Source organism: Colossoma macropomum, unplaced genomic scaffold (genome assembly GCF_904425465.1).
Source record: "Colossoma macropomum unplaced genomic scaffold, Colossoma_macropomum, whole genome shotgun sequence".
NCBI lineage: Eukaryota > Metazoa > Chordata > Actinopteri > Characiformes > Serrasalmidae > Colossoma > Colossoma macropomum.
Window position 1 is genome coordinate 6,442,405 of NW_023494784.1, and position 19,123 is coordinate 6,461,527.

General features: G+C 37.3%; 1 protein-coding gene across 2 annotated transcripts; it reads left to right on the top strand.

Moving 5' to 3' along the window:
* Positions 1-4,569: 4,569 nt before the first annotated feature.
* Positions 4,570-18,904, top strand: gmppaa (GDP-mannose pyrophosphorylase Aa). Of its 2 annotated transcripts, XM_036576850.1 has the most exons (13): positions 4,570-4,805; positions 7,695-7,792; positions 8,009-8,112; positions 8,294-8,486; positions 9,658-9,717; positions 9,919-10,049; positions 10,194-10,208; positions 13,014-13,148; positions 13,773-13,870; positions 13,956-14,002; positions 14,790-14,882; positions 16,419-16,587; positions 18,060-18,904. In XM_036576850.1, the coding sequence occupies exons 1-13, from the start codon at positions 4,766-4,768 to the stop codon at positions 18,158-18,160; spliced, it is 1,284 nt and encodes a 427-aa protein (XP_036432743.1). In that variant the 5' UTR covers positions 4,570-4,765; the 3' UTR covers positions 18,161-18,904. The 2 variants fall into 2 exon arrangements, with proteins under 2 accessions (XP_036432743.1, XP_036432749.1); XM_036576856.1 differs by lacking the exon at positions 10,194-10,208.
* The last annotated feature ends 219 nt before the right edge of the window (positions 18,905-19,123 follow it).

Sequence of the window (19,123 nt, forward strand, 5' to 3'; positions counted from 1 at the left end):
ATGTCACTGTTTTTTAACCCTTTGTCTATAATATGAAGGCTAAAAGCAGAGATATAATATAACAGTAGCGAGTGGGTTGTGGGTGATTTTGGAGCTGGATTTCTGGCTGATGGATGGTCACAGAGCTGAATTACTCACTGATGCTGAGGACACAGCTTGATGACGTCATGCTAGACAGTTTGGGTCGGGTCTGCTGAATGGTCTGATATGTGTATCATGTCTGTAGCTTAAACTGTTCTGAAGTTAGTAAGCCTAGAAGTGACCTATGGTTTTGCCTGCAAAATGATTCAGCTCATCAGCTAATTAGCATTCATCTACTGAATCCAGAGTATTAGATGAGGGTAAACGCTGATCTCCGCAGCACTTTGGCCCAGAGGGTCCTCAGTTTGACATCCCTGTGCTGAAGCACGCCAAGAATGGCCTTCTCAGCTGCCATAGTTGCAATGCTTGCGTAACACAGAGATTGTTCAACACAGCATCGTTTCCTTTCAAATAAACTTTTTGCTACATTTTGCTGGGGCTAAATGCAGCCCTGTAGTCAAAAAGAGCCCAACTGAACTACTGTTAATTTAAATATTTTGGTAACACTTTCTATGAATGTCACCTTTGTAAGCATCTATAAACACATTCATAACATGTTATAATGCATTCATAAGACATTATAAACATAGCCATAAATATTTATAAAATGCATTATACGTTATAGCCATGTTTATTATGCATTATGAATTGTTAACATAATACATTATAAGTACTGATCAAAACAAGTTATAAGAGCTCATAAGTCGTATTTGTCCACTCTAAGTAAAGTGAAGCGTACTGTACTAAAGCCTCCTCCAGTGTTCAGAGTGAGGCTTCAAGTTGAAGTATTTACTGAAGGATTTACTGAAACACTAAAACATTCACAGTAAAGCACATTACAGGCTTCAAATGTCAGAGTTTAAACTAGTGCTGCCATCAGTGTTTTACCCAAAGTGGGAAAGGTAATGTTCACCACCGTTAGCTTGGTATTTGTCTTTACTTTACGCTCTCCAAGCTGGGACTGACTTCTTTGGCACTGACATTATAACATGTTATTAACACTATTTATAATGCATTATATTAACAATTCATAATGTATAATAAGCATGGCTATAAAGTGTAATTCAGTGTAATTCTTTTTTATAAATATTTATAACCACGTTTATAATGCCTTATGAATACATTATAACATGTTATAAATGTGTTTATAGATGCTTACAAATGCGACATTCATAGAAAGTGTTACCATTATTTTTTTGCTTCCTCATGTTAATAAATAAAAACAATAAAAACACAAAGTGCATTCTTGTATAATTGCCCTCCATCATTATAGCATTACACTGTACAGTTTGGGCTAATAGTGCTATGAGTAATCTTATGTATTACACTCTAATTTAGCCAGAGGAACTGTGATTATAACAGTTACAGCAGTTCACAATTCCATGTTTTGGCTGTTGTAGGTTAATCGCAGACAGCAGAAGCTTGTAAAAGATATTCCATGTGTTTTATTTGAAGCTTGTAATAGATATTATCATATATCTGAGCTTGTCTGTATCAGTGTTACAGCGAATCTTTAGGTAAAGAGTTCTGACATAGAGCTGCTGCTGCTGTTTTACATTCCTAACAACTAACCAGAACCTGCTAGGACTACGACTTGTGTTTACAGTGAGTGACGTATCTAGAACTTCCAGAAAGACTAGCGTTCTTAATCCTTGCTTCCCAACTATTTTGTTAGTTACATTATCGCTAGATCCTGCTGGCATAGGCTCCAGCACCCCACCGCGACCCAGAAGGATAAGCGGTTTAGATGATGGATGGATGGATGGATGGATAGTTCCTGCTGGCGCCTCTATGGGGTTTTATTATTATGTTAGCGGTGAAGTGCTGGCTGAAGTGTGCCAGACGCCACTCAGGTGGAGATCCGGACTATGAGTGCAATGTGCCCTGAATGAATACGACTCATAACTCTCAATTAAATATACATAAAGGAGAAATGTGTTCTGTATTAAGATGCTTTCACACCCACCTTGTTTGGTCCGGACATTCAGACTTATCACTTTGGTCTGAACCAACAAAGCAGGTGTAAAAGGCGCCTCAGACCACAGTCCGGCCCAAAGGACCACAGTGTGGTCCGACCAAAAGAGGTGGTCTAGGTCCAGATCAAACCGCAACATGGTTTGATTCATTTGCAGTGTGAAAACACTTGTGATGGTTTGGACTTTCAGACCATTTATAGGAAGTTTATGGCAGACTATCATCACCCATTAAACAACAGAAGAAAAAGAAGAGAAGTAAAATGAGAGAAGTAAAAAGAAGAGAAGTGAAATGAGCCGCGGTAGCACACGGGGAGAGGAGGAGGTGAGATATTTGATTGTAATTTGGTCCATGAAAAAATAAACATGCAGAGACTTTTCCCTCATTCTCTGAGTGGATGAGAGAGAGACTATATGGGTCATTCTATAGAAACATCCACTTTTCTCTCCATAGGAGTCACTGGTGTTACTGATCCTCATTGGTGTAACACATAATAAATGGAACACCAGAGACATTTTTAATGAAAAATGCATTTTACAAAATGCTACAGAGCATCAAACCACATGTTGTCAATCATGGAATATCCACTAAAATATGGAATTTAATCCATTTGTGTTCTATTTTTTCACAGTTACCTCAGAATAAAGTCGGTCACACCAGTGACTTCAGCTAAAAGCTTCATATGAAATCATAAGCTAAATGAGAAAATCTCTGATAACTGAAAGACACAGTGGACTCACCATGTGCTTTTCTTCATAGATCCTCAGAAAACAGGTAAAAGGAAGTCAAGTAATGTCATCAGTGTGACTTTTATTTCAAAATAAGAGATTTTTTGTTATGCGGTAACACCAGTGACATGACTCCTGGGGACAACAACTTTCATTATACATTTTATAATATTTATTTGGCTTTTGTTTTCTTTATGTCATTTAATTTATATATTCCATAGTCATGTATAGATTATTGCAGTTAAAATGGCAGAAAAACATGTTTTTTATCTCAAAATATGGCCTCAGCCTTCACACACGACTTGAGGATGAACTCTTCTGTGGTGCTTGGAATTCTATATAATTGATTTATAAACCAATATTGGTAAATTAAGGCTCAAGAAGGTGTAACTGTTAAAATAACTGTTTTATTTTAATATATAAATAAATTGTAACCCTAACATGTTTTTTTTTAAGTGTAATATATCTGTAAACGCTAGGGACACAAAAATGGAGGTTTCTGTAGAATGACCCATCTATTTTTCTCCTTTTAAACAGAAAAGGCCGCCTGCCGAATGTACAACACGGCGACATCAGACGCTCCTCAATGAACCAATCAACCTCTATTTTCACTCAGAAATACACTGAGAGTGACCCTCATTTTCAGTGTAGCAGAGCATTTACAACATTAAAGGGACTGAAAAAGAAATTAAAACGGATTTTAATCTGGTTAGACTTGATGAACCAAACTACAAAAACAAAATAACAGAAAAAACAAAAGAAGATAAATGGCAAAAGAATTAAGAGAACGGTTAAGATTTGATTAAAAAGGAGAAATATAAAATAAAACTGAGATAATAAACCAATTAATGAGATTTCAACAAAGGATGAACAGCCAAACTAGAATTTAACACAGTCAAGTAAAAGGGTTATAAAAGGTAATAAAAATAAATAATAAAAAAAAAAAACAGGAATAGAGTTTAGATAAAATAAAAATAAAATAAAATTATTGGGAAGAAAAAAAAGGAAAATAATAATAAAATCTAATAAAAAGGAGAAAGGAAAAGTTAGGTTTAACTAAAACAGCTACAGGCTGTCTGAAGGTGGTTAGAGACTAGAAGTGACTCCAGCGAGCCGAGATTTAGAGACTCTTGCGGTGAATTCCAGCTGACTGGTGCTCTGTAGCTGACAAACCAATCAGTGTTGAGTTGAGGGAGGCACAGGCCACATAGGTGAGGACGACGGGACGCAGGTGTGTCATACAAAGCGCTTTAGTGCACTCAGACTTTCAGGAGTGAAAACACACTTAATCTCCTTAAGGCCCTCCTCAGACTGCAGACCCTCAACATGCACATTACAGACGAGGTCCACAGGGCCTGAGTCTGACGTTCCTCTTGGCTGTAAGGACTTTAAGGGAGTCCGTTTGAGATGCAGACTTTGCTTATGGAATTACCTTAAATTCATAGTGATGTACTTGGATATCTGTAATAGAGTCTATTTTTAAGATTTACACGTCAAACAAATTTGGAAATATATTACAAACACGACATGTATTTTGAAAAATATATGAAAATGACTTTTATTTTGAAGTAAAAGTAGAAGTTATCTATCTATCTATCTATCTATCTATCTATCTATCTATCTATCTATCTATCTATCTATCTATCTACCTACCTACCTACCTATCTACCTACCTACCTACCTACCTACCTGTGCAGACAGTAATTGTCAGTAATAAGTCCATCGCGCTACGAGGAGGTGCTGTAGTCTTCTAAAGAGACTTTTATTTTGAAGTCACACACCCGGACGTCACCGTCACCGTTGTCTTCGCCTGCTTGGGAAGCACAGAGGAAAGTAAACAGAGACAGACAGACAGAAAACACCGTGTTTACACTTCATACACAGCGATATAAAACCAGTGTAAATAACAATGTGTAGTATAAATGTCTGAGACTTTAGGAGATTTAATAACAGCGCTGATTCGTCTGAAATAAGAGCAGAGGATGCTGAAAGCTGTGATTCTGATCGGAGGCCCTCAGAAAGGTGAGACAGCTGCACAGTAAATAGCCTTAATATTAATATATCTGGATTAATATCGATATTAGTGAATATGAGGACAGACCTGACACCTATAACCCCACTTATACACAAACTATGCACTTAGATTTACCATGATCCTCGCCCTGAGCCCCGCGTTTCAGAAGGTAGTTCAGTTTCAGGTTTGTTTGTCATTCGCACAGCATGGCAGGACAGTGATGCGCTGAAATGCTTGTGGTGAGGCAGCAAAGTAAAAATAAAAATACAAGAAAATACTGAAACTGAAATAAATTAAATATACACAAAATATAGAGACAGCAGGGACCTATGTGAGGAGAAAAAAACACACCTCTCTGCTGTGTACAGATATATTTCTATTAAACAAGAGATAATCTGTGAAGAATATACACAGTTTAAAGTGACTTAAGTGACTCAGTGTTATTGTTATGTAAAGTGACTTAGTGTTAGTGTTATTTGTTTTACTTTATTACTTTTTTCTTCTCTTTAGTCTTCTATATATATATATATATATATATATATATATGTATATATATATATATATGTATATATATATATGAGTGCATGCATGTATCACATGTAACACACAGAAAATAATATTAAAACATAAAAATACCATTAATAGAATAAAGAAAATTTTTTTTCACACTATGTAAAGCATCCTTAGGTTTGTGAAAGGCGCTATATAAGTTGAACTTATTATTATTATTATTATTATTATTATTGTTATTATTATTATTATTGTCCATAGCAGTAATATGATACAATAATAATAATAATAATGACGAAGTGACTGAGTGAAATGGTAGTTGGGGAGTATGTTAGTAAATAGTAAGTAAAAACAGGGCTGCCAATAACCGTGATTTTGGTAAATGATATTTTATAATAAGAGTCTTTGTTTTCTTAAACTAAATTTGCTTCAGTTAAAGGTTAGATTTCTCTCGTGTTTTAGTGTGAAGTTGAACAGATTAACCGCAATGCATTTTATTATTATCCAAGGTGGCAATAATGATCAGAATTAGGTTCAATTTATTTTGCCAAGTATGTTACACACACACACACAATCAGTTAGTCTAGATGAGTGCATGCATGTATCACACTGAATTTAACTAAGAGAAAATAATATTTAAACATAAAAATACAATTAGTAGAATAAAAAACAGTAAAGAGCCAATGTGAATGGAGCTAAAGCGATAAAGAGGTAAAGAAATGTGTGAATATCTGTACATATGCAGGTCTGAGTAGACATAACTATTACATACAGAATATTACATACAGAATATTACAGAAGGATATGAACATCTGTACACTTGTGCATGTAAGCATTGTTACTGTAATGCAGTGAGGGAGGTTTTTGGAGCCGACTGTACTGGCGTCCACCTCTGTTACATGATTAAGTTGTAAAATCACATATATATGTGATTATATATATTATATATATATATATATATATATATATATATATATATATATATATATATAATATAATAATATATAAATATATATATATGTATATATATATATATATATATACATATATGCTAATTAATGTGTGTTTTGTAAATGTATTTAAGATTTATAATATAATACATACATATTAATAAAAAAAAATATATATATATACATATATATAAATATATATATATATATATATATATATATATATATATATATATTAATGTGTTAATATATAAATGTATATGCCAGTGTATGAAATGTGTTTCCACAATCCCACAATGCTCCAAAATAGGTAGCATATAAATGAAGCCCAGTGTAAACAGTGCACTGTGAATGCACTGTGACTTATACAGCAGAACTCTTAAAAAAGGTGGTTCTTCAAGGGTTCTTTAGTAAAGACAGTGGTTCCATATAGAACCATGAACACTCAAAGAACCATTTGCATGATTAAACGGTTCTTTGCATGGTGAAATCGTTCTTCAAATCGATGGAGAATGTGTTCTGTATGGTTCTATTTAGCACCAAAAAGTGGCCTGCTATTGTTCTGATGTCAAGCTTGTAACCATAGCTTGTAACCTTTTTGGTGAAATATAGAACACTTTTCAAAAAGGTTCTGTATAGAACCCTATATAACACGTTCTCCATCAATCTGATGAACCATTTTACCATGCAAAGAACCATCTAAGCTTTCAAATGGTTCTGTATGGAACCACTGTCTTTACTAAAGAACCCTTTTTAACAGTGTATAGTGCTCCAAAATAGGGAGTAATGATTAGGGGGCCATTTCGGTTCCCTTTAATAGTGTTCTAAATAGTGCTTCAGTGTGAATAGTGATTAAGGACTAGAGATTAAAAAAACAAAAACAAAACAAAAAAAAAAACGAGTGATTAGGGAACAGTGATTAGAGGATCATTTCTGGTCACTATAATAGTGTTTTATGTAGTGCTCCAATGTAGGGAATAGTGATCAGGGAATAGTGATTAGGGACTAGTGATGAAGGAATAGTGATTAGAGGATCATTTCTGGTCACTATAATAGTGTTCTACGTAGTGTTTCAATGTAGGGAACAGAGTTTAGGGATTGGTGATTAGGGACTAGTGATGAAGGAATAGTGATTAGAGGATAACTTCTGGTGACTATAATAGTGTTCTGTCTAGTTCTCCAATGTAGGGAATAGAGTTTAGGGAGTAGTGATTAGGGAATAGTGATTAGAGGATCATTTCTGGTCACTATAATAGTGTTTTATGTAGTGCTCCAATGTAGGGAATAGTGATCAGGGAATAGTGATTAGGGGATAATTTGTGGTCACTGTTGCTCCACTGTAGGGAATAGTGTTTAGGGAGTAGTGATTAGGGACGAGTGACATCACAGCGCCTGTAAGAGTTGGGAAGCGCTGCACTAATGTTATTGTTTTTTTAGGCACGCGGTTCCGGCCGCTGTCTTTCGAGGTGCCCAAGCCTCTGTTTCCGGTCGCAGGAGTCCCAATGCTGCAGCACCACATAGAGGCCTGTGCTCAGGTACGCACTCTCTCACTCATTAGTGTGTGTGATAAGTTAGAGTGAAATGATCTTCCTCCAGGGCCTCAGAACAACATACAAAACAAGACTTTTACATGAGACCACACGTTTAGACGAGTCAGGCAGGCGGGAATGTCCTTCGTGTATTTATTGCATAACACAAGAAAGCCAAAATAATGTTGAGCAATGTAAATAATGTGCTAAAAAACTCCACAGGTCCCAAACATGAAGGAAATCCTGCTGGTTGGGTTTTACCAGCCGAACGAAGAGCTCAACCGCTTCTTATCGTCCGCACAGCAAGAATTCAAAGTGTCAGTTAGGTGAGCACATTAGTAGATAATTATTATTAAATATTTTTATTATAGAGAAAACAAGTCACGTGTAGTTTGTCTCATCAGGTCATCATGACTGGCTCTGTGAGTCACTGCATTAGAGAATGTTTTTCTCTGCTGTATCTACTGCAGTAAGTCATTTGCTGTATGACCCCTGTTGTGGGAGCAGGTACCTGCAGGAGTACGCTGCTCTGGGCACAGGAGGAGGCATTTACCACTTCAGAGATCAGATCCTGTCGGGTTCCCCGGAGGCCTTTTTTGTCATGAACGCAGACGTTTGTTCAGAGTTCCCCCTGATGGACATGCTGAACTTCCAGAAGGAGCACGGAGACGCGCACAGCTTCATCATCCTCGGCACTACTGTTAGGAGATTTGCATTACATTACAGCTGCAGTACATTACATTGCATTACTTTACTGTATGGCTGCATTATATTACATTATAGAAGCATTACATTACATTACATCACATTACACTACATTACAGAACTAGAACAATCCTTTTAGCTGCATGACCTTTACATTTAGTGCATTACATTATTTTACAGTACAATACAGAACGTTTACATTACAGCTGCATTATAATACAGTACATTACAGAACTAGTGCATTATAGCTGCATTACATTACATTACAAAACTTTTACATTATTTTACAGCTGCATTACGTGACATTAGAGCAGCATTACATTACAGTACAATACATTACAGAACTAGTGCATTATAGCTGCATTACATTATATTACAAAACTTTTACATTACTTTACAGCTGCATTACGTGACATTAGAGCAGCATTACATTACAGTACAATACATTACAGAACTAGTGCATTATAGCTGCATTACATTATATTACAAAACTTTTACATTACTTTCCAGCTGCATTACTTTACATTAGAGCAGCATTACATTATAATACAATACATTACAGAACTAGTACAATCCTTTTAGCTGCATTACGTTAGAGCAGCGTTACATTCTATTACAATATGTTACAGACCTATTACATTACAGCTGCAATACATTACATTACAGCAGCATTGCATTCCATTCCATTACATTACATTGCATTACATTACATAAGAGCAGCATTACATTCTATTACAATACATTACAGAACTATTACTTTAAAGCTGCATTACATTACATTAGAGCAGCATTACATTACATTACGTTGCATTACATTACATTAGAGCAGCATGCCATAACATTACATTGCATTACATTATGTTGCATTACATTACATTAAAGAAGCATTACATTACCTTACATTGCATTGCATTACATTGCATTGCGTTATAATACAATACATTATAGAACTATTACATTAATTTATAGCTGCTTTACATTACATTAGAGCAACATTACATTACATAACTGAACTATTACTTTGCTTTGTAGCTGCATTACATTATATCAGCATTACATTACATATGTCAGCATTGCAGTACATCACATTTTCAGCTTCTGTCAGCTTTAAAGTGCCACCTAAAACTGAAGGAGATTTCCTGACAGTGATGCCTTTATATTTGCAGGCCAACAGAAAGCAGTCCTTAAACTACGGCTGCATTGTTGAGAATGAGCAAACGAATGAGGTAAGACACTTTTAGGTGTGTGTGTGTGTGTATATAATATACAAACACACACACACACAAAGCACTGCACAACAAAAAGTTGTTTTAAAATCACCTGATCACCAAAGAACATCCAGGTTTACTTGGAAATGCTATTTTATTGTTCAGTTGATGATTTTTTAGCTTTCACCCAAATAAAAAAACTCATATTTTTCTCTTCAGGTGCTGCATTATGTGGAGAAACCCAGCACGTTCGTGAGCGACATCATTAACTGTGGAATATACCTGTTCACCCCGGACATCTTCCAGCACATCGGTGCTGTTTTTCAGAAGAACCAGCAGGACCTGATGCTGTGAGTGGGAGCAGATGTCTCTGAGTTCAGCTGCACCTTTTTCATTTCCTTCCCTTGGGTTTCCTCATTCATTGTTTACCTTCACTCTTCTTCCTTTCTTCCATCCTTCTGTGTTTTTTTTTTTCTGCTCTTCTCCATCGTCAGATATCCATATGAAGGGTAAGTCACGGTGTGGTCCTGCTAGTGGAGTAGAATTAGACAGAGGCTTTGCTGCACCTGTGAAATGTAGTAATAACAGTAGGTGGTGCTGAGTAGAGTTTAGCTGGGTGTGTTCAGCTTGTTTTTGGCCTGCAGTCAGAATGTGTGGAATAACAGGTACGTTTTAATGTTATTGCATGACTACAGAACACTTTGCACTTCTTTTGGCCTCAGAACAGCCATTAAGTACAAGTTATTTATTTTTCAACATCAGAAAAACAAACAGAACCTCAACAACTAAATCTAATCTCAGCTGTCTGAGTGTTCAGTCAGTGAGTCACTCTTCACCTTTATTCCAGCTTCCATTCTTTTCAGGAGACTCACTTTCAGTTCCTCAAAGAATCTGCAGACACACCTCCAAAGTTCAGTCTTAGAAGCTGGTTGATCATTTTCTGAAGTAATCAAACACATTCAGTGGTGTTGAGGTCTGGACTCTGGGGTGGTCAGTCCATCGTTCAGCTTCTTTGTTTGATGTGTCCGTCTCCTTTTCTCAGTGAGGTTCTTCTTGATCAGCTACACATCCTTTCAGACCCACAGCGCTGAGTCGTCTTCTCACAGTGGAAGGATGGACAGAAACACCTGTGGATGTTTTCAGATCTGAAGCAGCTTGATTTTCTCCTCTCTCTCAGAGATGAAAGCTTTATGCTAAAAATGCACTAGAAGACTTTGAAAAGACTTTTGAGAGAGTCAAGCCTGACACCCTGTCACAGTGAAGTCTGACACCCTGTCACACCAAAGGACAATGTCACAGTTTTTAGTCTCAGGTTGTGATGGAAATTTACAAGAAGAGAAGCCCTTTTTCTCCTCTCTGCAGTGGGACAAATAGAAACACATGCTGGCTGGGCGTGTAAAGAACTGGGGCTCAGTCCGGTTCACTGTAGCGCTGTGTGTTCTGGCAGATCATCACCCTGAATCTTTTTCAATTAACCTGTAAAATGTGCAGTTACTTTTTTATTTAATATAAGATTTACACACAAAACATGCAGCGATTCAGCGTTGCTGATTGGGTGTCATGAGTTAAACCAGGAAAAACAAACAAAATAATAAACCATTGTAACAGAAAAGAAACAAAAAGGAAAAACACACTGATGATTCTTCACTAGTGCCATTCTTTACATCACTGTTACACTCAGTGAACCTGAAATGTTACAGCAGCCAGTTTACATTAAGTTAATATGATTGTTTTAAAGTGGAGCAGATTTGGCTTTTTTACAGAGATTTCAGGCTCTCATGCATGCATTCTCTCTCTCTCTCTCTCTCTCTCTCTCTCTATCTTTCTCTCTCTCTCCCTCTCTCCCCGTCTCTCTCTCTATCTCTCTCTCTCTGCCTCTCTCCCCGTCTCTCTCTCTTTCTCTCTCCCTCTCTCTCTCCCTCTCTCCCCGTCTCTCTCTCTATCTCTCTCTCTATCTCTCTCTCTCCCTCTCTCCCCGTCTCTCTCTCTATCTCTCTCTCTATCTCTCTCTCTCCCTCTCTCCCCGTCTCTCTCTCTCTCTTTCTTTCTCCCTCTCTCCCTCTCTCGCTCTCTCTCTCTCTCTCCCTCTCCCTCTCTCTCTCTCTCTCTCTGTCTCTGTCTCTCTCTCTCTGTCTCTCTCTCTCTATCTCCCTCTCTCTCTCTTTGTCTCTCCCTCTCCCTCTCTCTCTCTTTCTCTCTCCCGCTCTCTCTCTCTCTCTCTGTCTCTGTCTCTCTCTCTCACTCTCTCTCTCTCTCTCACTCTCTCTCACTCTCTCTCTTTCTCTCTCTCTCTCTCCCTCTCTAAGACCCTCGTGATTTTATTCTGAAATTGGAAATTTGTCTGCGACAGTAAAATCGCTTGAAAAGTCGTTTGGTGTGAGGCCGGCATTAAGTGCTGTTTATCTGATGGGGCAGTTTTGGGGTCCACCAGGTCTTCCAGGTGGTTATTAGGAGCCCCATTTTCTCTGAGACATTTAATCACTTTTCTTTGACCTTGTCCTTCTTTATGCAAGTGGATCATCTTATATCTGATCTCCTCAGAAACATCTCCTGACAAATGAGTAACTTGTACTTATTGACTGTTTTGACAGGAAAGTAAATGATTGAAGGGTGGTCTCTGACGCGCTCAGTACTGTATTATCGTTAAGTTACTAATTCCTTTTTTGTATTTAATTTAATTTTGTTGGCTTTGCAGTTATTAACACTTGTGACTTTTGAGGATCGTTGTTTTATTTTGAACTAAAAAAAGATTCACAAAGGAGACAAATGACACCAAACACACTTCATTAACTTTAATTAACATTAGTCAGTGTGGGTTTGGGTTACGCCTCCCACTTCTGCCCAGGAGCCTGAACTGTCCGACTGCATTTGTTACTAACTCATACTTTTCACACAGCCTGATCTTTTATTCCACCTCTCCGTGGCTATGATAAGAATATCCGGGAGCAGTAGGAGGATTCAGTTAAAGGTCCTACTAGCCTGTTATCCCCTTAAAATCTTATTACATATTAAGGCTTATTATTCAGTAACTACAGAGACTTCAGTGCAAACTGGCTGAGCTGACTATGTACATGATATGTTCAGAAAAGCATATTGTATTGTATTGTGATATATTGTGATAATATATATATATATATATATATATATATATATATATATATATTAAGAGAAATTATTTTTACATGGTATGATTTTCCATCCTCTCTTTGCTGTACTCTTATTACTTTATCCGCTGGAGTTTCACTCGCTCAGTAACAGTCACTTCTCTCCGCCGGAGTCTTGCGGGAGTAACGCCGAGTGTTGTGTGTCTGCAGAGACGAGCAGTCTAACGGCTGGCAGCGAGCCGAGGCCATCCGTCTGGAGCAGGACATCTTCACCGCGCTGGCAGGCCAGGGCAAGCTCTACGTCTACAAAACGGACCGATTCTGGAGCCAGATCAAATCTGCCGGGTGAGCGCCGGACACAGACAGCCTGCGTGCGCTTGTGTGCAAAAGTTTAGACACCCCTGGTCAGATAAATTAACACGTCCCCACATATCCACATCAGAGGACGCACTTCTGCACATTTTAATGCACGGTTTGCTGAATTTAACATATTGGGGGGGGGGTGAAAAGATAAAATGTGGCCTGTGCAAAAGTTATGGCACATTTTTTTCTGTTTTCTGTTTTCACTGCTAGTTAAACTCAGATGTTATTATTAAAATTAGCAGTAAAAAGCCATTTAAGTTTGTTTGTAAAAGATGTGTTTATTTGGAATTCAACAAAATGTGTAGTTTGGCAGTTCCAATGTTTGCATGTTTGACTGTTTAGTGTTGATGCATTTAACGTCAGGTCTGTGAGTCCATTTGCATGTTAAGGTACCATTTACAATAAATTGCAATTAAGTGCATGCGCCCCAGCTGTCTCATGGCTGTCAGATGTTAATAAAACAGGTTAAAATAAACATATAATAAAATGCTTTGCTTAGACCCAGTATGGCTTCAGTTAAAGTCACAAACAAATATAATATGAAGCCAAATAGGCCATAAAATGTAAATTAATATAATGTCAGTGATCTGTTTCTGCTTTTCGCAGATCTGCCATCTATGCCAGTCGACTGTATCTTAACCAGTACCATAAGACCCATCCGGAACGACTGGCCACGAATAAGGACGGAGGGCCTAAAATATGTGGTAATTGTTTCTGCTGAGGTTTTGGAGGACTTGGTTTGAACCTGTTCTGCCGACACTCCTCTAAATCTACATTGTCTGCTTCCAGGAAACGTTTACATCCATCCGACGGCCAACATTGACCCCACTGCTGTGGTGAGTGGTCACTGAGTTTAAAAAGGACGAATGAAGTGCTTCATGAAACGTGTAAAGATTTTTTAGGAATGGGTTTGACAGCTGGACACGAGCAGAAGTGCCTCATGCAGTTACAGCTTCTTACCACATGAGGGCGCCTTTACCTTAGCCATGTTCTTTTGCAGCTTCAAAAGCCCTACATGTCCTGCATAATACATACTTACAAAAGATGGTTCTTCAGGGGTTCCTTAGTAAAGAAAATGGTTCGATATAAAACCCTTGCATGATTAAAGGATTCTTTGTATGGTGAAATGGTTCTTCAGATTGATGGAGAATGTGCTGTGTATGGTTTGACATTGAAACACTAGCAGAACCCTCACTATTTTCATAGTGATTCTGTATAAAACTGTCTACAGCACATTCTCACTCAATCTAAAGAACCCTTGAATCATGCAAAGGGTTCTTTACGTGTCCATGGTTCATTATAGAACCATTTTCTTTACTAAAGAACCCTTGAAGAACCATGTTTTTTAAGAGTGTGTATATCACAATCCAAACTGGTTTGAATGATTGTTATTTTGCCATTTTTATAAGAGAAGAACCGCCTGTGTGTCCAGCTCACAGTTAAAAGGCCTAAATTATAGACAAACCAGGATTTCCTTGCTTTTTCGAATTTTTTGAATAAGGGATAAAGAGAGGCTGGAAAACAGTCATATAAAATAAATTATGAGGGATATTGGGTATGGGCATTTTAATCACTTCCAGCCATGCCTATACATTTATATTCATTGTTCTTGTAATCGCACAGTTGGGTCCGAATGTGTCGATAGGAACTGGAGTGACTATCGGAGCTGGAGTTCGAGTGAGAGAGTCCATCATCCTCCATGGAGCCACGTTACAGGTTCGTCCTCTCCAAAATGGTAACTTTACAGGAGAAGGAAAAAACCTACTTTACTTTTAATGTAAGTCAATGGAACCAGGTTTTTTCCCAAGTGATTTTGGGCCGTTTCTTTTGGTCCATTCATCTTACACACAATATAAAGGACTGTAGGTATTTTCCGATTATTTCAAAAACTGAAAAATGAAACAAATGGAGATACGAGGTTTTGGCCCGACAGCAGTGATGTATATGTGTGAGTTTTTTCTTTTATGTAAACCTGCTTTACTGTTACTACTTTAATGTTGTATTGGAAAATGACAAAAGTCACTTGTGTTAAAGACGTAAGAAGTAGTGTAAAGTGAGGTGTCCAAACTTTTGACAAGCAGTTTATCACAGCACAGCAGATGACACAGCTGCATTATTAATGCAGAACAGCAGCTAAATTCATTTGGCTACAGCTTAATTAAGAAGCCTTGTGCTGTTTTATTTTTTTCCTGACATCTGCCAGTAAATATTTATTGTCCATTTCTAGAGTAATTTGGTAGCAGCATAATATATGCAAAATTAATTAGTGTGTGTGTGTATATATATATATATAATATGTGTGTGTGTGTGTGTGTGTGTATCATTTTTCTATATATATATCATTTTCTGTATATATATATATATATATATATATATATGTATATATATATATAATTTTTCTATTTTGACATAATTTGAAAGTACTCGTTACCCTTTACATTGTGCATAAATTTCATGATGAATGGACCAAAAGAAACGGCCCAAAATATCTTGGAAAAAATGTCTGGTTCCATTGACTTACATTAAAAGTAAAGTACGTTTTTTCCTTCTCCTGTAAAGTTACCGTTTTGGAGATAAGATAAGGCCTTGTTCCGACAACAGCAAGATATATATATATATATATATAGATATAGATATATAAACAACATGCAACATTGTAAAGTTTTTGTTTTTGTTAGTTTTCTTGTCTTAAGTTAGTTACTGTTAGTAGGTTAGTTAATTTGTTTGTTTCTTAATTAATATGGATGGTTCTTAAGAGATACTGTCGATGAGATATGTGAGTGTGAAGAACCTTTTTAAAAGTTTATAGAACCTCTATGTAGTGTGAAGGTGTGAGGAAGAACCCTTAAATTGATATAGAACTTCTAGATCTTCTTTTTTAGGGAACCAAAAGTGGTTCTTCTATTGCATTGCTGAGAGAACCCTTTGTGGCACCTTCTTTATATGTAGTTTGTTTATATGTTAGTTAAAGTTAGTCATATGTTTATTAGTTAGTTAGATTGTTTGTTAGTTGGTTTCTTTGTTGGTTTGTTTTTTTATTTCATTAGTTAGTTTGTTAGATTGTTCATTAGTTAGTTAGTTAGTTAGTGTACGTAGTTTCTCTCCAACCTCAGTAGTTACAGGTCACTGTCTCCTTTCATCCTTATTGTACATTAACACTGTAGAGCAATGGTGACCTCTAGAGGACCCAGCGTGCAGATACACTGACTCTGTGTGTGTGTGTGTGTGTGTATGTGTGTGTGTGTGCTGCAGGATCACAGCTGTGTGTTAAACAGCATCGTGGGCTGGGAGAGCACTATTGGTAAATGGGCAAGAGTGGAGGGCACCCCGAGTGACCCCAACCCCAATGACCCGTACGCCAAAATCGACAGCGAAACGCTCTTTAGAGACGGAAAACTCACTCCATCCATCACCATTCTGGGTACGGTTTGACACCATCATCCATACAGACCATGAAAATATACACTCACACTTAAGTTCAGAAGGTTTGGAAGTCGACAATCAACTGTCGTGTCTGTTGCCTAGCAACCGACCATACGCGCACGGCTGAAACGTAAACACGTAATCAAGTTAGTTAGTCAGACAGCTAACGTTAGCTGCCGTTACTGAGGTAAAAAAAAAAGGTCGAACAAAACTAAAGCACAATAAACTGAGAGTTAAGAATACTGTGAGAGCGCCCCCCGCTGTTTATCAGAGCGTCGCCGCTCCACAGTTTCAGTCTCCATTTCCCAAACGCTTTAGCCGAGCGCGCTAACGTTACTCATCCTAATAAACAGACACACGTTCAGCTCCGTCTCCTCATTATTCACCACCATCACTGTAATATTTCATCATCAACATTAACACACGAAGGTGATCAGAGGGACGGTGGAGATGTCTGTACGTGTCTGTAGCGTCTGGGGGTTTTAAACGCTGTTAAAAACAATAAAACTGCACAAAACAACAGAAACAGACGGTTAAACAGAAGTTAAGACGCTCTGGGGTTTATCTTAAAATTCAGAAAATATTTAGGATATTTTGGTTTCTGTAAAACTGTTTTCTTATCTGGAAATAAGATAAGATTATAGACTTAAGAACTGTTGTTCTCTAATGGCTTTTGTCCCAACTTCAGTCTTAACTGAAGTTGCCATGACAACAAAGGAGATAAGATATGATCTCAGACTTAAGAATTTTCTGTAATACGGCCCCTGGAAGAAACAAACAAACAAATAAATAACAGTAACGACAATAACAGTACATTTCAGATGTGCCCAAATTGATAGAGAGCTGTAGCTGATCCCAAAATGACTGAGAAAGTCAAGAATGAATACTATTCTGAATTACATCATCATAAATTAATAAAACTGGGAAGAAATTCAAAACAATTATTATCCTGAATGATAATTCAGTATATTTTGCACTTTGAGCTGCCACCTGCATAAAAAATGCCACATAATTAAAATTATTATTATTATTATATTATTATTTATTATAATTATATATTATAGTTTTTCCGTTTTTAACATAATTTGTAAATGCCTGTTGTCCTTTACATTGTATGTAAATTTCATGATGAATGCACTAAAAGAAACGGCCCAAAATTGCTTGTAAAAAACTCTGGTTCCATTGACTTACATTAAAAGTAAAGTAGGTTTTTTCCTTCTCCTGTAAAGTTACCATTTTGGAGTTACGAGGTTTTCTTTCAACAACAGTGATATCTTGATTAATTAAGTAACTGATGGCTTTTGTTTCCAAAATAGTTGAAATATTAAATCAAATGTCTAAGAATTCATTTGTCGCTGTAGTTTAGTATTAAATTCTGCACTGTACAGGTTATGAGAAGTGATTCTAAACAGAGTGTATCAATGCCAATATATCTGTCTCTGACCGAGTTGTTGTTTATATTAATCGCAGGCTGCAACGTGACGATTCCGTCTGAAGTCATCATCCTCAACTCCATCGTCCTTCCACACAAAGACCTTAACAGGAGCTTCAAAAACCAAATTATTCTGTAAAATATTGCCATCCATAGGTTTTAATGTTATAGTTTCAGCCACATCTTAGCATTTTATGCAAAAACCAAGCAGGGAGCCGTTAATGTTATTCAAATGATCACCTTTAGCAGTAATGTGTGAAGGTCAGTTGGGGTCATTTTGCACTCAGAGTTGTCTGTGTAAGTGTACAATATTAACACCTCCAGAGCCACAAACTCTCTTCTCTCTGCGGCTGAAAAGTTTAGAAATGACATTTACTGTCGCAGCTTCTCACTGAAAGCTATAATGAGCTTCCGAACAGCCGCGTCTGTAGTGGTCTTCGCAGAAATGTACACAGTGTTTATTTGTACAAATATGTGGGAGATAAACTTCAACTGAGCTGCTACGTTTGCCATTTCTCTCCACTGCCTGTTCTATAAAGGGAACTGAAACGCCGTAAATCAAGTCTCCGAGCGGCTGCTGAATAAATCACGTCACGTTGCTGTTTAATGGAACTGCTGTCATGTTTATGTTCATAGAGAGCGGCTTTTGAACAGCATCTTCATTATTGCAGACACATGAGAGACAACTCAATAAAGGCTGGTTAATTGTGGCTGTTATCGTTTGTATGTGTAGATACCCACGCATGTCCAGTAGGTGGCAGCATCACTGCAAAACAGTCAGCGTATCTCTTAGGCCTTGTTCAGACTGACAGCCCAAATCAGATTTTTGGCAAATTTCGATTGTATCAAGATTGATTTTTAATAAAAAAAACACAAAATCTGATTTGATCGTTTGAAATCCCTGTCACCAGCTGAGCTATACTATTGGGAAAGTATTGGGACACCTACACATCACTCCTACAGGAGCTTTTATGACTCCCATGCTAAATCCATGGGCATTAATATGGAGTTGGTCCCCCTTTTCAGCTCTAACAGCTTCCACTCTTCTGGGAAGCTTCTACAAGATGTTGGAGAGAGTCTGTGGGAATTTCTGCCCATTCAT

Excerpts from the sequence above, each read along its gene's own strand:
- gmppaa (XM_036576850.1), top strand. The coding sequence starts at position 4,766 with ATGCTGAAAGCTGTGATTCTGATCGGAGGCCCTCAGAAAG. Across the intron at positions 7,793-8,008 it reads ACATAGAGGCCTGTGCTCAG|GTCCCAAACATGAAGGAAAT; the intron begins GTACGCACTCTC and ends AAAACTCCACAG. Across the intron at positions 14,003-14,789 it reads ACATTGACCCCACTGCTGTG|TTGGGTCCGAATGTGTCGAT; the intron begins GTGAGTGGTCAC and ends GTAATCGCACAG.